General features: G+C 40.5%; 1 protein-coding gene across 10 annotated transcripts in view; it reads right to left on the bottom strand.

The window, feature by feature from the left end:
- The window catches only part of TENM3 (teneurin transmembrane protein 3), a 1,679,324-nt gene that overhangs the window by 257,044 nt on the left and 1,407,475 nt on the right, over nucleotides 1-14,805 (bottom strand). For all 10 annotated transcript variants that reach the window (XM_073577886.1, XM_073577891.1, XM_073577894.1 and 7 more), the window contains 2 exons: nucleotides 14,117-14,239; nucleotides 6,661-6,875 (listed from right to left, as the gene is read on the bottom strand). In XM_073577886.1, the coding sequence (XP_073433987.1) occupies nucleotides 6,661-6,875; nucleotides 14,117-14,239 (338 nt within the window). The remainder of the gene's footprint in view (nucleotides 1-6,660; nucleotides 6,876-14,116; nucleotides 14,240-14,805) is intronic.

Raw genomic sequence — 14,805 nt, 5'->3', positions numbered from 1 at the left:
GTCAGATTAACCCCATATCTGCATTTTATTGCATGACAGGTTCCCTTTAAATCTGTTCTATTGGATCAACTTTTACATAAAAAATCTGTGTTCATAATAATTATGGCTAATCTTCAGAGTTTCAGACTAGAGACCTCTATTTAAACCAAAGTCTCATTATTAATGGTAATAAATCATTAGATTATACAATATTCTATGGGTTATTTAGTAAAAAAAAAAATATAGAAAATCGGTATATTGGCCTCTGGCCAGCTTATTCTTAACCATACTGTAAGGGTCTCGAAATCCTGAAATATCAGGTAACACTCAGTCTGCTGCTAAGATAAGGGTTAAAGAAAGCTAGAACTTTTCTACCAGCGCCTCCGACTGATGAGGCGGATACACATTACCGTCATATTCCTGATGGAATGAGAACAAGAACTTTTTTCATAGAATATTTGTCAGGTAATATGCAGGCTTCAGAGCACAAAATCACTAACCATTAACTTTAAGGATCACCGTTCAAAGCAATAATATACTATTCTGTTTCTATGCCTATTGCTTTCTGTAACTGAGATTCCATGTTGTCATTCGTCAATGTATTGTGTGAAACGAACTACATACAAATCTCCAATCCATTCCGTCAAGTCCTAGGGAGGAAAGAAATGGAAAAGGAAACCTCAGGCATGATGCATTTAGGTTTGGTAGTAAGGGACAAGAGGCTGAAATTGGGGGAAAAAAATACAAAAATGTAATAATGCTCCATTAAAGCCAATGCTCCCTCCCTGACATAACAAGACAGGTTCACAGGCCTTTCTACGAAACAGGTCAAGTGGACGATTTACTCAGTGCAGACAATGGCCGCACTCATTTCATTTGGCAAACAACTAAAAAATGTGTTTTTGAAATCGATGACGGTAATGGATCACCGCAGGGTAAGTCGGCTGGGCCTTTTTTCATTTGCACTTGAAAAGGTTTATACTGTGTGCTCATGCAAAAAAAAAAAAAAACACTTATAACCTGAGATACGTATGCTCATAATGGGCCGCTAATGGAGCTGTTAAAAGTATGAGCTCGAGGGGTTCTTCGATTTTCCCCCTCTATCATGAATGAAATTCGTTCTTATTATTTTGGATTCAAGTGTAAAATTGAAATTCTGTTGTGACACACGTCATCACAGCAGAGCTCTGTATTGTTTCAGGCTATTGTGATAATGATCGGGCCGCTTAAACAGAGCTTTCCAACCGCAGCCTTTTACAGAACTTAAAGAAACAATTTAAAGAAAAAATCACTTGCAGATTTTTCCAAAATCAATCTACTACTGATACCATGAAAATGTCTTAGGTCTTATAAATGTCAACTTTAGCTTGTTTCATATCAGACACACTCACCTAATGTCTATCTCATTTCACACCTGCTTTGTGCTGATGAGGTTCAAAAAGGCCTGAACAGTTCAGATGCTTTTCCCTGGGCATCTGATACTCATTCTGCATGGAGTTATGTGGCAGTCACATATGTTATAATAGATATGTTATTTGGATATTTATTAGCCATGAATGATTCCCTGAAATCTCTCTACCTTTTCAGGCTGTTTTTAGTAGGAGATCCCTGAGATCAAAATCATTTCACCCTACTGTCAGTTGTAGCAGTCTGCAAAGTGCTCGCTTACACTGATTGTTGTGTCAAACAATAGAAAGAAAGCTAGGCAGTCATTTTTCTCCACTGCCCTGATGCATGCTGTAATATTATGCTGGCTCTATATGCAGTTGTGTGTGAGATGATTCTCATTTGGACAATGTATAGCAGTTTTATTTGCCTTATGGCATTATTGTCTGAATATTGTCTGGAAGTGTTATTTAGGCAATGGATGGTTCTCATTATTTTACATGTGCAGGTTTTTAAAGGGAATGGGTCATGATGACATTGTTTTATAAAACAGTTTTTTTTCATTTTTAGGCTATGTGCCCATGTAGCGTTTTATTCCAGACACTAAAAACCGGACTCCTTCCCAGAAATCGCGCGATTTTACCGCGATTATGATCGCGATTTTGCCGCGATTTTCACGTGCGATATTCAAGCACTTTCCAAGCGATTTGAAGCATCGCTTGGAAAGTGATTGACAGGTTGGTCACACTCATCAAACAGAGTGATTGACAAGTGTGAGCAGGTTTTTACTATTGAGGCCGCCTATGCGGCATCAATAGTAAAAGATAGAATGTTAAAATGCTAAAAAACATAAAAAAATCGGGGTATATTTACCTTCCGGCGTCCCGCGCTGCATTCCCGGCCTCAGCGTTCCCAGTAATGCCTTGTGAGACCTGTGATGACGTAGTCTCGCGTTACTATAGCGATCTCGCGAGACCGCTAGAGTCACACGAGACTACGTCATCACAGGGCCTTGCCGCAAGGCATTACTGGGAACGCTTAGGCCGGGAATGCAGCGCGGGACGTCGGAAGGTAAATATACCCCGATTTTTTATTCTTTTTTTTTTACAGGGGGATGGTACCCAGGGCCTGGAGGACAGTCTCCTCTCCTCCACACCGTGGGTACCAACCGCACATGAGACGCTTAACTTTGCGCATGGTGGGCATAGCCACATGTGGGAAGTAAGCGATTCTCATGCATTCCTATGGGTGCGGAATCGCGGCAATTCTTTGCGATTCTGAACAAAAGAATGAGCATGCTGCGATTTTTTCCGCGATGCGATTCCGCAGCGGAAAAAAGCGCAGCATTAGCACAGCACGTGCGGAATGCCATAGGAATGCATGGGGGGCGTTCTGTACACGATTTTTAAACGTTTTCACTCTGAAAATCGCAGCAAAAACGCTTAAAAATCGCTATGTGGGCACACAGCCTAAATGTATTTTTGAAACATTTTTATAACATTTTATTTCAATTTTTCCATGTTACAATCTAGATTAAAAGTGAGAATTCATGTAATTTTCACAGTGACCACTAAGCCCCGTATTAGGCTCTTATTCCCTGCTCTGTATAGAAGACTTTTCAGCAGTCTCATTATCGTCACAGACATGTATACAATGAAAGGGAACATCTCTATGTACAGCACGGATCCAATATTCACTTTAGGTGATATCACAGATCTTCCCGCATGCTTCACAATGACTTTTGCCCAAATCAGAGCATTAAATAATTCTAATAAAAAAAAGAGGAAGACGCACACTTGGTCAGCACTTTGCAGCCATTTGGTGGTCTGTAATTCCGATATGTGATGAGGTTGGGACGAGGTGATCTGGATTGACTTGTCTTTTAAAGCATTTGTTTTTTTTCCCATTAATGAAACAAATCCATTACATTCAGCAAATATAAAGGAAGTATGTTCTCCTTCATTTAATTTCGCTTTAAGCCATCAAAGTCCTTTGTTATTTCCAAAAGTCTCTTTAAATAAACATATTGATCCTTGTGTTGCAATGAACCTGACATTTTAGCAAGTGTCACAAAAGACTTTCAGTCTCGCATTGATTGGCTTGAAACGGACAAGCAGTGTCAATTATTCCTGTCTGATGTATATGTGATTCCTCTAAAGAACGAGGAAAGCTATTGTCATGGTGGACTTTTTTTTTCTTTTTCTCTCGCATGGACAATGCTAGCAGCCACTAATTAATTACTGTATGTATGTGTTATACTGTCGTTTACACGTTATTATTCATGCTATCCCATATAATGCAAAATGAGCAACCAGTCATGTGTGCAAATGATGCTATTATGTGTAAAAGCAATTGACCCCATCTTATTCAGTAGGTCGTTCTCCTGGGTGCTGGCTGCCGGCATCACTAGTAAAACTACCGAGCTGGTTTCTGCTCTGCATAGAAATTCAGCCACATTGTATTGTGAGTAGCTGGATTTAAAGAGGTCTCCTTTCTTATAGCTCTGCATTGTAATGTTATTCTTCTCTGAAATGTCTAAATAAATTAAAGTCTGTTACCCATTGGGAGTGTGTCTGAGGCCGGGATCACACACGCGAGAAACTGGGACGAGTGTCACATCTTAATACCCAGCACTGCCGCCGGCATTTGGATCGGAGCGTGTGGCCGCATAGCAATACATGGAGCCGCAAGCTCCGCTCCCAAGTGCTGGCGGCAGTGTCGGGTATTGAGGTGCGAGACTCGTCCGAGTTTCTCGCGTGTGTGATCCCGGCCTTACGCTGTTTGTCACTGTCCATTCAGAGCTGACGGTATTAGATTTTGCATGGACACACTTTCAAGTGGCAACACCCATTGGAAGTGTATTCCTAAATTTCCAGGAGGAGTAAAAGAGGAAAGGAAGAGTGCAAAAGTATAAGGAAAGAGGTTCCAGAGTTGATATAATATGGTGAATATTAAAACACACATGTTAAAAGCGGAGAGATGTTCTCTTTAAAGGGGTAGTCCAAAATACAAAAAAGTTTTTATTCTAAATGTCTGTCTATTTAATGTCATAATCTAAACTATTTTGTAATATAATTTAATGAAAAATTCCGTATCCTTCCCAAACTACTCTGATTTTTGTTTACAACTTCCTTCTTGATGACGCTTTGTTTGAGAATGCGAGTGCATGCTGGGATACTTAAGCAAAGCATCATCAGAGGGCGGAGGCTGTGGCTACAGGTGCAGCCCTGTCCCCCTACCGGAAACAAATCATCATCAGTGACCTTCATTTCAGGGTCTAACTCGGCTCTGTTACTGTGCAATGTGCACAATGACAGTGCGCTTTCTCACCAGCGACAGGATAAGAATATCCAGCATGCAATGATCATTACTGCCCTCTGCAAATGATGTCACTTGTGTAATCGTTGCTGGTTTCTGAAATCCAGCTATACGTCGTACAACGCGGTATGTTTCTGGCTCATTACTACTGATCTGTGCCAGGAATAGAGCGCACTGTCATTGTGCACATCCCACTTTCCCATATATAAAGGAAACAATCCAGGTTTGCTTCCATTCTAATCAAATTGCAGTGTAACAAATACGCTGGTACACTAGATAGGAGTTTTCATGAAATTATATTCACTTTGCTTGAACTGTTAAAATCATCAGATTTACTCCAAGAAAAAATGCAGCATTTACACTAAGTGGGAACATGATTTTAGGCAGCAAAGTTCTCCTGTGTGTGCCTCAATGTAAGACAAGTTTTCGATACATAGACAAACCCTTCCATTCTCTGCTGCTATACAACAGCATTATTTTCATTTGTCAAATGCAGAAAAGTGGCAAATGGCAGCACAACAGAATCTCAGTCGGCATGCACAGATATTCACTTTCTGCCGCGACTGTAATGTAGAACTCATACACTGCTGCTGTCAGGAGAAAAATATCATCTAATCCCATTTATCAGTATCTCCCATCTTTGCTAAACGACAACTCTATAAATAATCTTCGTTGCCAGATAATCTTTCAATGTCCATCAGAAGATGATAATGTCTCATTCAGAACAGAAGATTGAGGATTGGTCGCTTCATCAATATTTCAATATTACCGTAAGTGGACACAGTTCTGGGGATAGCGATGTATATTTGTCTCTATATTTCACGTAAGGACCCGTGCATCAGAAATGACCATGTCAGACGAAGAGAGAGATATTTGGGTGGAAACTCTGCTTTGGAGTTGTGACGGACTGAACTGTTAATGACCTATCCACGGAATTGGTTATCAATATGAAATTGGTCGGGGTCCAACTCCCAGCACCCCCCACTGATTAGCTGAAAACTACTCTGGCAGCAGACGGAACTAAGACATTTATTGGATGAAACACTTCAGCCCAGTACATCACTTAGTTTTGTTCGCTTAGCAATTTTCAGCTGATCAATGGGGGTGCTAGGTGTGGGACCCCCACTGATTTTATATACAGTATGTAGTCTACATTCAATCACCAGTTTTCACAATACAAATACTGCACACATAATAAAATAGATGTCTTCGACCTGAAGAGGCTGGTGTACTTACCTTGGAATTTCATGTCACAATGACTGTATAACTGTATAATGTGTATTTGACTGAACTAAAATGCTCATTTTAATGCCTAGAAGGAAACCTTTCAAAAAGGATTATACAGCCATTCTGACATGGATTTCCAAAGTACCGTAAGTATATCAATTTCCTCAGGTCTACTTAGTTAATAAAATAGGCATTTTGAATTGTGAAATCTGGGGACAGATCCCCTTTAAATTCCCCATTGCTTCTCTCTAAATACGATTCATACTTTCATAAGTCAGTTTTTAGCCCGTTAGTGATATCACGCCATGGGACAATGACATCATCAGCAGCTGGCACATCAGCCTCTAATATAAAGTGTTTGAGCACGTACAAGAATTACTCTTATTTCTCTTTCCCTTGAGTCAGTACACACATAGAGAAATCGGAATAGCCACGGATAAAGTTATACAGTATGTACCCAGTACAGGGGGAAAACCTGCAAACAAAACCGCTCTGTGCTCTATCTCCTCGCTAGATGTGCAGATGGCGCCTGTTTACCAGCCCTAATCCTCCATTTTCATTCACATTGCAGTATAAAAATAAACTTGTCTATGCTGAGGTGGTATCCTATCATTCCACAGCACAGACTGACATCCCGCCAGCCTCCTGTTCACACATGTACTAAATGGAGCAGCACGCAGCGAGATGTCAATGCAGTGTCTACAGGGACGTGATTATGAAGGGGCGCTAATAAGAAAATGTCAGCATTACCTGAGTGTGCGATGGAGGTAATCCTTTCCTCCCATATACTCCAATGAGGGCATCTTTCTGAAGGGTAATATTAAACTTTAGGAATTGTGGCTGATCAATGGAAAGCTGCGATCTCCAAAATACTCCAGGAGGAATCTCTTGAACCGCTCTCCGGCCAACATCTAGCTCTCCGGAGTCAATGGTATTGTTCTCCTGTCCAAGGCCACCAGATTTCCCTAAAAGAAAAAAATATTTTTCAGCATGGACACTTGCCAAATATAACACAAGGAACGTTTGGTATTATGTACAATATGGTACAACCTGCTGCTAACACTTTTATGGAAAGAGATATAGTCAGTATTTTGTTGCAGAACTAAAGACTTAAACCTGTCACCTCCAGATATGCCATTGACATGCAGATATAGCTGGAATCTCAAGTAAATAGCATAGAACCCAAGAAAAAACAAAATGGACAAATACCCTATAGTAAATAAATAGTAATAGTGCATGTAAATAACATAGGGTGCTTAGTTAACACTATTTTGATAAAAAAAAGTGTACAGGCCATCCCACCGCGACAAGGTTTACCCAATCGGGTCATTGTATCTCTAGTACTAAAACCTCAGCCTACCTCAATATAGATAGGGGCAGAGCAGGACCGAGGCCTGACTGTTAAGACACCTACCTATAGGGAGCTATATAGATGAAATACCTAGCACAGAAGGAGGGGCTGCGCCCCTGTGTCTGTGAAATGGCCAGAGTGTGAACATGTTACTACAAATACAAACTGCATGTATACCAACTTATGATCCGGCTCATTTCTTTGGTTTGCTGTAGTTTCTTGTACTCTGTACAAACACGGGTGTGTCCCCTTTTTGAGTAAGGCATTTAATTACTTGGTCCTTCTCTCCCCTTATATCCTATGTTGGGTGAGCGTTAAGAGGCTCTCATACACATTATATGGTCAGTGGGTTTATAACTGTGTGAGAGTGGAACATTTCATGTCTCCCTTCCTCCGACTGAGTACTCCCTTATTTAAAGGCAACCTGTTCCCAGGAAAATGCAATCCAATTTGAAGGCCCCATGCTATAGAGCAAGAGAAGCTGAGCAGATTGATATACAGTTTTCCAAAAAAAAGATTAAGCATAACTTGTGCTTTCATCAATGAATCGTCCAGTGGGCGGTCCTATCAGTGATTGACGGCTATATCTGCTTGCACACTTATACAAAGAAAGCTGTTAGTCACTGATATGACCACCCACTGGACCCAAAGTCCAAGGAAGAGTAGAAGATTAAATGTTGAAAACACAAGCTATACTGATTCAAAACTATATACTGCATCAATTTACTTAGCTCCTCCTGCTTTATAACATGGTGTCTGCCGATTGGACTGCATTTTTATGGTGAGAGGTTCCCTTTAAGAGTGAAGGACTAAACTATAATGTGATGTGCCTGTCAATAATTATTAAAAAATCAATTACTTAAAAAAAATCATAGCATACTGGAGGAAAAACTATGCACATTATGTTCATCTCAGTAAAGGTTACTCATACTGTTTTATAGAGCAGCTTTTCTCTTTAAAGGGAAACTGTCACCACATTTGACCTATCGAAACTATTAATATGGGCATACAAGTTATAGACAGCTGAAAACAGTCATCCTGTGTGTCTCATATCAGAGGTGTTGTTGCTGAGAAATCATCTTTTATCACTTTATATAAATGACCTCTTCCAGGCTCTTTGGATGATGGTGTCTGGAGATAACTCTGCCCCCAGAGATTATTCTACATGAAGGGGAGTTACCAGTTTGATGTGTAATGGTTACCAGTGTTACCAGTGTGATGTGTAATGGTTACCAGTGTTACCAGTGTGATGTGTAATGGTTACCAGTGTTACCAGTGTGATGTGTAATGGTTACCAGTGTTAACAGTGTGATGTGTAATGGTTACCAGTGTTAGCAGTGTGATGTGTAATGGTTACCAGTGTGATGTGTAATGGTTACCAGTGTTAGCAGTGTGATGTGTAATGGTTACCAGTGTTAGCAGTGTGATGTGTAATGGTTACCAGTGTTAACAGTTTGATGTGTAATGGTTACCAGTGTTAGCAGTGTGATGTGTAATGGTTACCAGTATTACCAGTGTGATGTGTAATGGTTACCAGTGTTAGCAGTGTGATGTGTAATGGTTACCAGTGTGATGTGTAATGGTTACCAGTGTTAGCAGTGTGATGTGTAATGGTTACCAGTGTTACCTGTGTGATGTGTAATGGTTACCAGTGTTAGTGTGATGTGTAATGGTTACCAGTGTGATGTGTAATGGTTACCAGTGTTACCAGTGTGATGTGTAATGGTTACCAGTGTTAGCAGTGTGATGTGTAATGGTTACCAGTGTTACCAGTGTGATGTGTAATGGTTACCAGTGTGATGTATAATGTGTAATGGTTACCAGTGTGATGTGTAATGGTTACCAGTGTTAGCAGTGTGATGTGTAATGGTTACCAGTGTTCTCTGTTCTCCTGATCTCACTGTGTAATGGTTACCAGTGTTATGTGCAATGGCCGTTCTCTGTTCTCCTGATCTCACTGCAGACCTGTCTGTGATTATATCTGACACATCTGCAGGTGCCTCTCAGCTTCAAAGTCACAGGCAGACAGGGCTGCAATATTGTTACAATACAGCAGAGCTCAGGAGCTGATAATAATATGTTTGCAAGAAGACAGATTTCAGGTCTCCTGTTCTGTGTTAGTTACTTGTTTCACACTGGTAACTCCCCTTCATGTAAAACAAGCTCTGGAGGCAGCGTTATCTCAGGCACCATCCTCCCCAGAGCCTGGAAGAGGTAATTTGCATGAAGTGATAAAAGAGGATTTTTTAACAATAAGACATCTGATATGAGGTATTCAGGTATCACTCTCATCAGCAGTCTATTATCTGTGTGCCCAAAATAATAGTTTAGATAGGTCAGATGTTGATTCTCTTTAATAGGTCAGATCATTATCTGAAAATAGAAGTGAAGATTAACTCCACTGTGCGCATTAGAAGCCATATCTCACAAATTGTGGAAAGCTGATTGAACTATTACATCTACTGTGATATTATACACCAAGCTTAAGGATCATCATGTTGAAAGAAAACAATTCATTAATCGATAAAAGCATGGCGGTCTCTTCTTTTTGATATAACACACTAATAATTCAACGTATTCTACTGTAGCGAGAACATCTAGAATAAAGATTTAATGATCCTAGAAAGCAAAATCAGAAGCAAATGTTATGAAAAGTTTTGTTCTTTATTTTGATGGAAAAACATTAGCGATGAGCAAAGTTGCTCAGATAAGGTCTTAGCTGAGCATGCGCGGGTTTTGACCAAGTGACTTCGGCGTGCTTGAAAAATATGTTCGAGTCCCCGTGGCTGCATGGTTGTTAGATAGTCACAACACATGCATAAATGGCCTGTTTGCTAGGTGATCACTGCATGTGTTGTGACTGTCTAATAGCCGCGAGACATGCAGCCGTAGGTACTCGAAGATATTTTCCGAGCACGCAAAAGACACCTGGTGAGCAGCTGAGCATGCTCGAATAGCGCCTTGTCCAAGCACGTACGCTCATCACTAAAGAACACTTAGTAAAAGACCAGGATCCAAATATTTTCAACAATGAAACTAAAGTAATACTTTTTTTGTTTCCCAGTATATGGCATATTGCACGTAAACCATGGACCATACTATGTGCTCTATGTAAGAACTCTTCTGTCCAGCTCTACTTATAATTTGTACTTACAAAGTATAAATAAGTGTCTGATCACATACTTGAAGCATTACTGAATTTGAGGCCTGGAGTCAGCAAGGACCATAATTCTGCTACCCTTAAATCAACCTCATGAGTTACTAAGCTATTGAAGGTCAAAGCTTCCAAATTCCATGTGCTCTACTAAGACATATTGGCGAGCAAAGGGCAATTTTACCAGGGACTCTTTGCTGTCCTTGTTCTGCACTGGCACCAGGTTTAGCAAACAGTTACAGGGAATCTGTCAGTATGATCATCCCTCCTAAGGTTTCTTTATGGGCATGTAGGTAATAGAAAGCTGAATAAAACGATACCTTGATATCTGGGATCCAATGTCTTATTCCCAAGTCGTCCACATTTTTCTTAATATGTAAATGAGTTGCTAACATCTGTATGACGGACACTGATTTGCATGAGAATCTGCCTTCATGGTTTATTTTAAAAGAAAGGAATGAGTTACCAGTGCGAGACATGTAACGGCTGACAGTCTTCTCTACTGATCTACATGTCTCACACTGGTAACTAGCACTTATTTAAAATCTGGAATCTGCTCTGGAGGCAGATTCTCAGAGAAACTTATGTACAGACCATAGTCCTGAACAGCTCTCTTACAAATTAGGAAACATCTGCATTACTCTGGAATAAAACACCAGATCATAGATAACAAGGAATACGGTACATTAATTAAACTTTCTGTGACCTACAGTACATGCCCATATAGACGGCTCAGGAAGATTCATCCTACTGACAGATTCCCTTTAAAGGAAGGTTTCCAGATGGTGACTTTCGAGAGCAGTCATGCCAAAGAGCAGATCTGGGTGCACATATACTGTAAGGGTGGAGTATAAGTAAAGTATGGTAAACTGGAGATAGGACAGCAGACAGATGAGACGCTGAAGATAGATGTGATAGTATGGTGAGATTGCTCTAAGAGACAATACTGAATGGGGGTGAGGTGAGAACCCCTAGATGTAACACAGATGTATCTAATGCCTCCTTTACCTGCCATTATCTCAGTAATGGTAGTTCTGGCCTGGGTAACACTACTGTGAGGGGGGAAGAGCAGGATGTCACAATTTGGGGAAGGGGGTGGACTAGATATGGCTTGCAACCCTCTCTCAGACCTGAATGTGGCTCTCAAGGTAAGAAAGGTTGGACATCACTGCATTAGATGGTGCTGAGGTAGAAGTTGAATCCAGACTCTAGTGCCTGAGAGGCCATCTCCAAGATGTGGAATTTGCATATGAAGCCCAAGCATTTTCATCCTGCAATTAATGTGCATTTTAATATTACTCTTAGTGGAATATAAAAGTCTGCGTAGAATTCAGGAGTCATACTGTAGGGCATGCCACATAACGGGTTGCTGATTTCATTTCTATGCGTGTAATAGCAGATTGTGAGCAGAGAGTTCATATCTGCGGCTATCATCACTTGTTCCAACACTGACACATATGCCACATTTATGCAGAATAATTTGGCCAGGTACATCCATTACTAATGTGCAGAGGAAGCCATTAAGGAAACTCGCTGGGTTTGGAGGAGAGCAGACTGCAAAATGTGTCTCTCTAATCAGTAAGTCACCCGGCAAGGTGAAATATATATAGCCAATCAATAGCGCGCCATCACCCCATGACATAACCTTGGATGTAACATGAGCGCTACGGAATGATTTCAGGTAACATATTACATGTTTGTGTGCAAATAACCACACGACATAACTTCACACGGCTGAGATTCCGTCAGACGCAGCAACCTGCATGTAACTGGAGACCTTCTGCTAAAAGGAAGTGAATCGATATTCTTTTAAGTGATACAATATTATATCAACTTTGGAGAGGGCGAAACAAGCGGGTTAACCCTTTATAGGAAAAAGATATAGTGCTACCTTCATAGCAGTATGCAAAATCCCACTGTACTTGGGGGAAGAATTGGTTCTCCTTCAAGAGACCTGTTTCTGAGGTTTTTGCCCTTCATCAGTGAAGAACTCATTCAAACAGAATATGCTCTTTACTGATGAGGGCACCCTAAAACTTCTGTAGACTATTTTCAGTTTGTATTCATCCCTGACTATGTTTTCATTACTGGTCCACCCCTTTTCAATGTACCCAAAGTGAGGATAAAAACAAAAAAGGTGCTTGGATCAGTGCCGCTCCACCGCACATTGCTGGGGGCACAGTATTCAGGGCTGTGGAGCAGCACTGATCCAGTAGGTAAGTGTATACTTTTTTATTTTAATCAGCACATATGGTACATTGAAAAGGGATTATCTAGTCGTGGACAACCTCTTTCAAGGATTGAACAGTAACTTATGCTGTAGGGTAACTATCTCTTAGGTGGAAGTCACTTTTGTCCTATGAGCTAATTTGCACATATTGGCTCCTTGGTATGCATGCAGAATTGACATAAATGACATCAGTGGAAAGTTCTGGGAAACGATTATGATGCTGTACCTGATACAAAACAGTAGATAGGAGAATACCTAGACCCTTCAGAGAGAATCTCATCTCCTATGTTAAATCATTATATTTAAAGAGGATTTCACCCCCAAACTATTTATATTTGCATGTAGCTCTTTCATAGACAAGTCCAGCAATCCCTTTACATGACCAGTCTGTTCCATCTTTACTGATAAATCAGTGTATAAATTTATATGCCAATGAGGGTGTAGATCTGAAGCCTCCGTCTCTCCAGCTCTATTCCCCAGTCAGCACCGCCTTCTCCTGCTTGACTGACAGCCTCAATGCTGTGTGACTTCAGATAAAAAGAGCTGGCAGTCAAGAAGGAGTAGGCGGTGCTAAGCAAGGAATATAGCTGGAATGACAGAAGCTTCAGATCTGCAATAGCTCTTACACATCAATTCAAGCACGGATTTCTCAGTAACAGAAGAACGGGCTGGCCATGTATAAGTATTGCTGGACTTGCCTACCTCCACATATTAATAGTTTGGGGTGTGAAATTCTGCTGAGAGATCTAAGTGTCCTCTCCTGTAAGTGATATAATGTAGTCCTTACATCTCCATTTGTGATGGCACTCCGTACTTTGTCATTGTCCAGGATGAGGACCATGGACAGACAGAAATGTAGAAGGCAGACATTTAATTGGTGATAGTTGGATCCTATCGACTGAGGACAGGAAGGATCTGGCATTTAAGCAACCTGGCTCTAACAATGCCTAAAGTTCTGAACTCAGTAGGTGCACTCTAACAATGAGAAAGACGAAAATAAACACTGCCAGAATAGGGAGAGAAGCAGTACAGATATATAAGGATATAAAAATAAGTAGCACATGACCTAAATACTGGAGATATGTTTAGATATTGTAAATTAAAGAGTATTCTAAGTAGTCTTAGATATTGGGGGAGGTGAGTGAGAAAACAATGGATCAGAGGATGTTTATTTGTTATGAACGTGGCAGTAGTCATTATAGTAATGTACTGGAGTTGTTTCACAACTCATTGTAATTGTAACCTCTCCATCTTATGATATACTACTTTTATTTTACAGTGGTACTTTGCGGATTTCCACGGTAAAGTAAATCTGTCTATGAAACCTGCTAAAAATAACAGCATTAATTACAGGGTTAATGGGCTATTCTAGAAAACAAATGTAATACTGGGTTGCAGTAAAAAGGATTTCACAGGAAAATTCAATAAAAAGCACACAATTACTTATAAATAAGTGACTGCAATTTCTTACCATTATCACCGGCGGGCACATATACAGTATGTGTTGGCACCACTTCGGAATTTGCTTTTCCATTCTCGAAAGTGTCATTTTCAGTCTGCTGTAGCTGCCAGTTGAGGCCAAACAGATGCATGGCTGCAAGAGAAAAAATACAGAATAAGACATAAAGACTGAGATGTGCTAACACAAAGCTGTACGTGGTGTACAGGACTGATCGCCTCTTGCAATGCACCTCCAGTTTTACAGGATCCATTCCCCAGTGTGCACCATCCTTCATTGAGATAGAGAACACTTCCCGGAATCGCGCATCTTTTTGATTTCTGCAATCTCTACAAGAAGTTAGTGCAATGTTTCCTGGGTTTAGCTTTGAGAAACCCTTCACATTCACTACATCACTGGGACCCTGCGAGCTGAAGACAAAGTGAAGCCCGCATTCATAGATCTCTATGGCAAACAGAGTGTAAACTTTACAGGGAAGGTTTGGCAAAGGTATGGATGGAGGTATTCCTTCATACGTCAGTCCATTTCCCATAGATATTAGCAACAAGGGTATGTTTGGATCCAGTTGGTTTTAGCCACCATTAGTCATACAATTTAAGGCAAAACTTTGAGTGACATCTTAATACAGACCAAAATATAAGGTTTTTGCACTGTTCCTATAAAAACCAACATGGACTCATGGGTGTGAGGACTATAAGGAG

The sequence above is a fragment of the Dendrobates tinctorius genome, unplaced genomic scaffold (genome assembly GCF_039654945.1).
Source record: "Dendrobates tinctorius isolate UK_male_01 unplaced genomic scaffold, ASM3965494v1 ptg000008l, whole genome shotgun sequence".
Lineage (NCBI taxonomy): Eukaryota > Metazoa > Chordata > Amphibia > Anura > Dendrobatidae > Dendrobates > Dendrobates tinctorius.
Note: the sequence above shows the minus strand (reverse complement) of the source record. Positions and strands in the feature narration are given on the sequence as shown.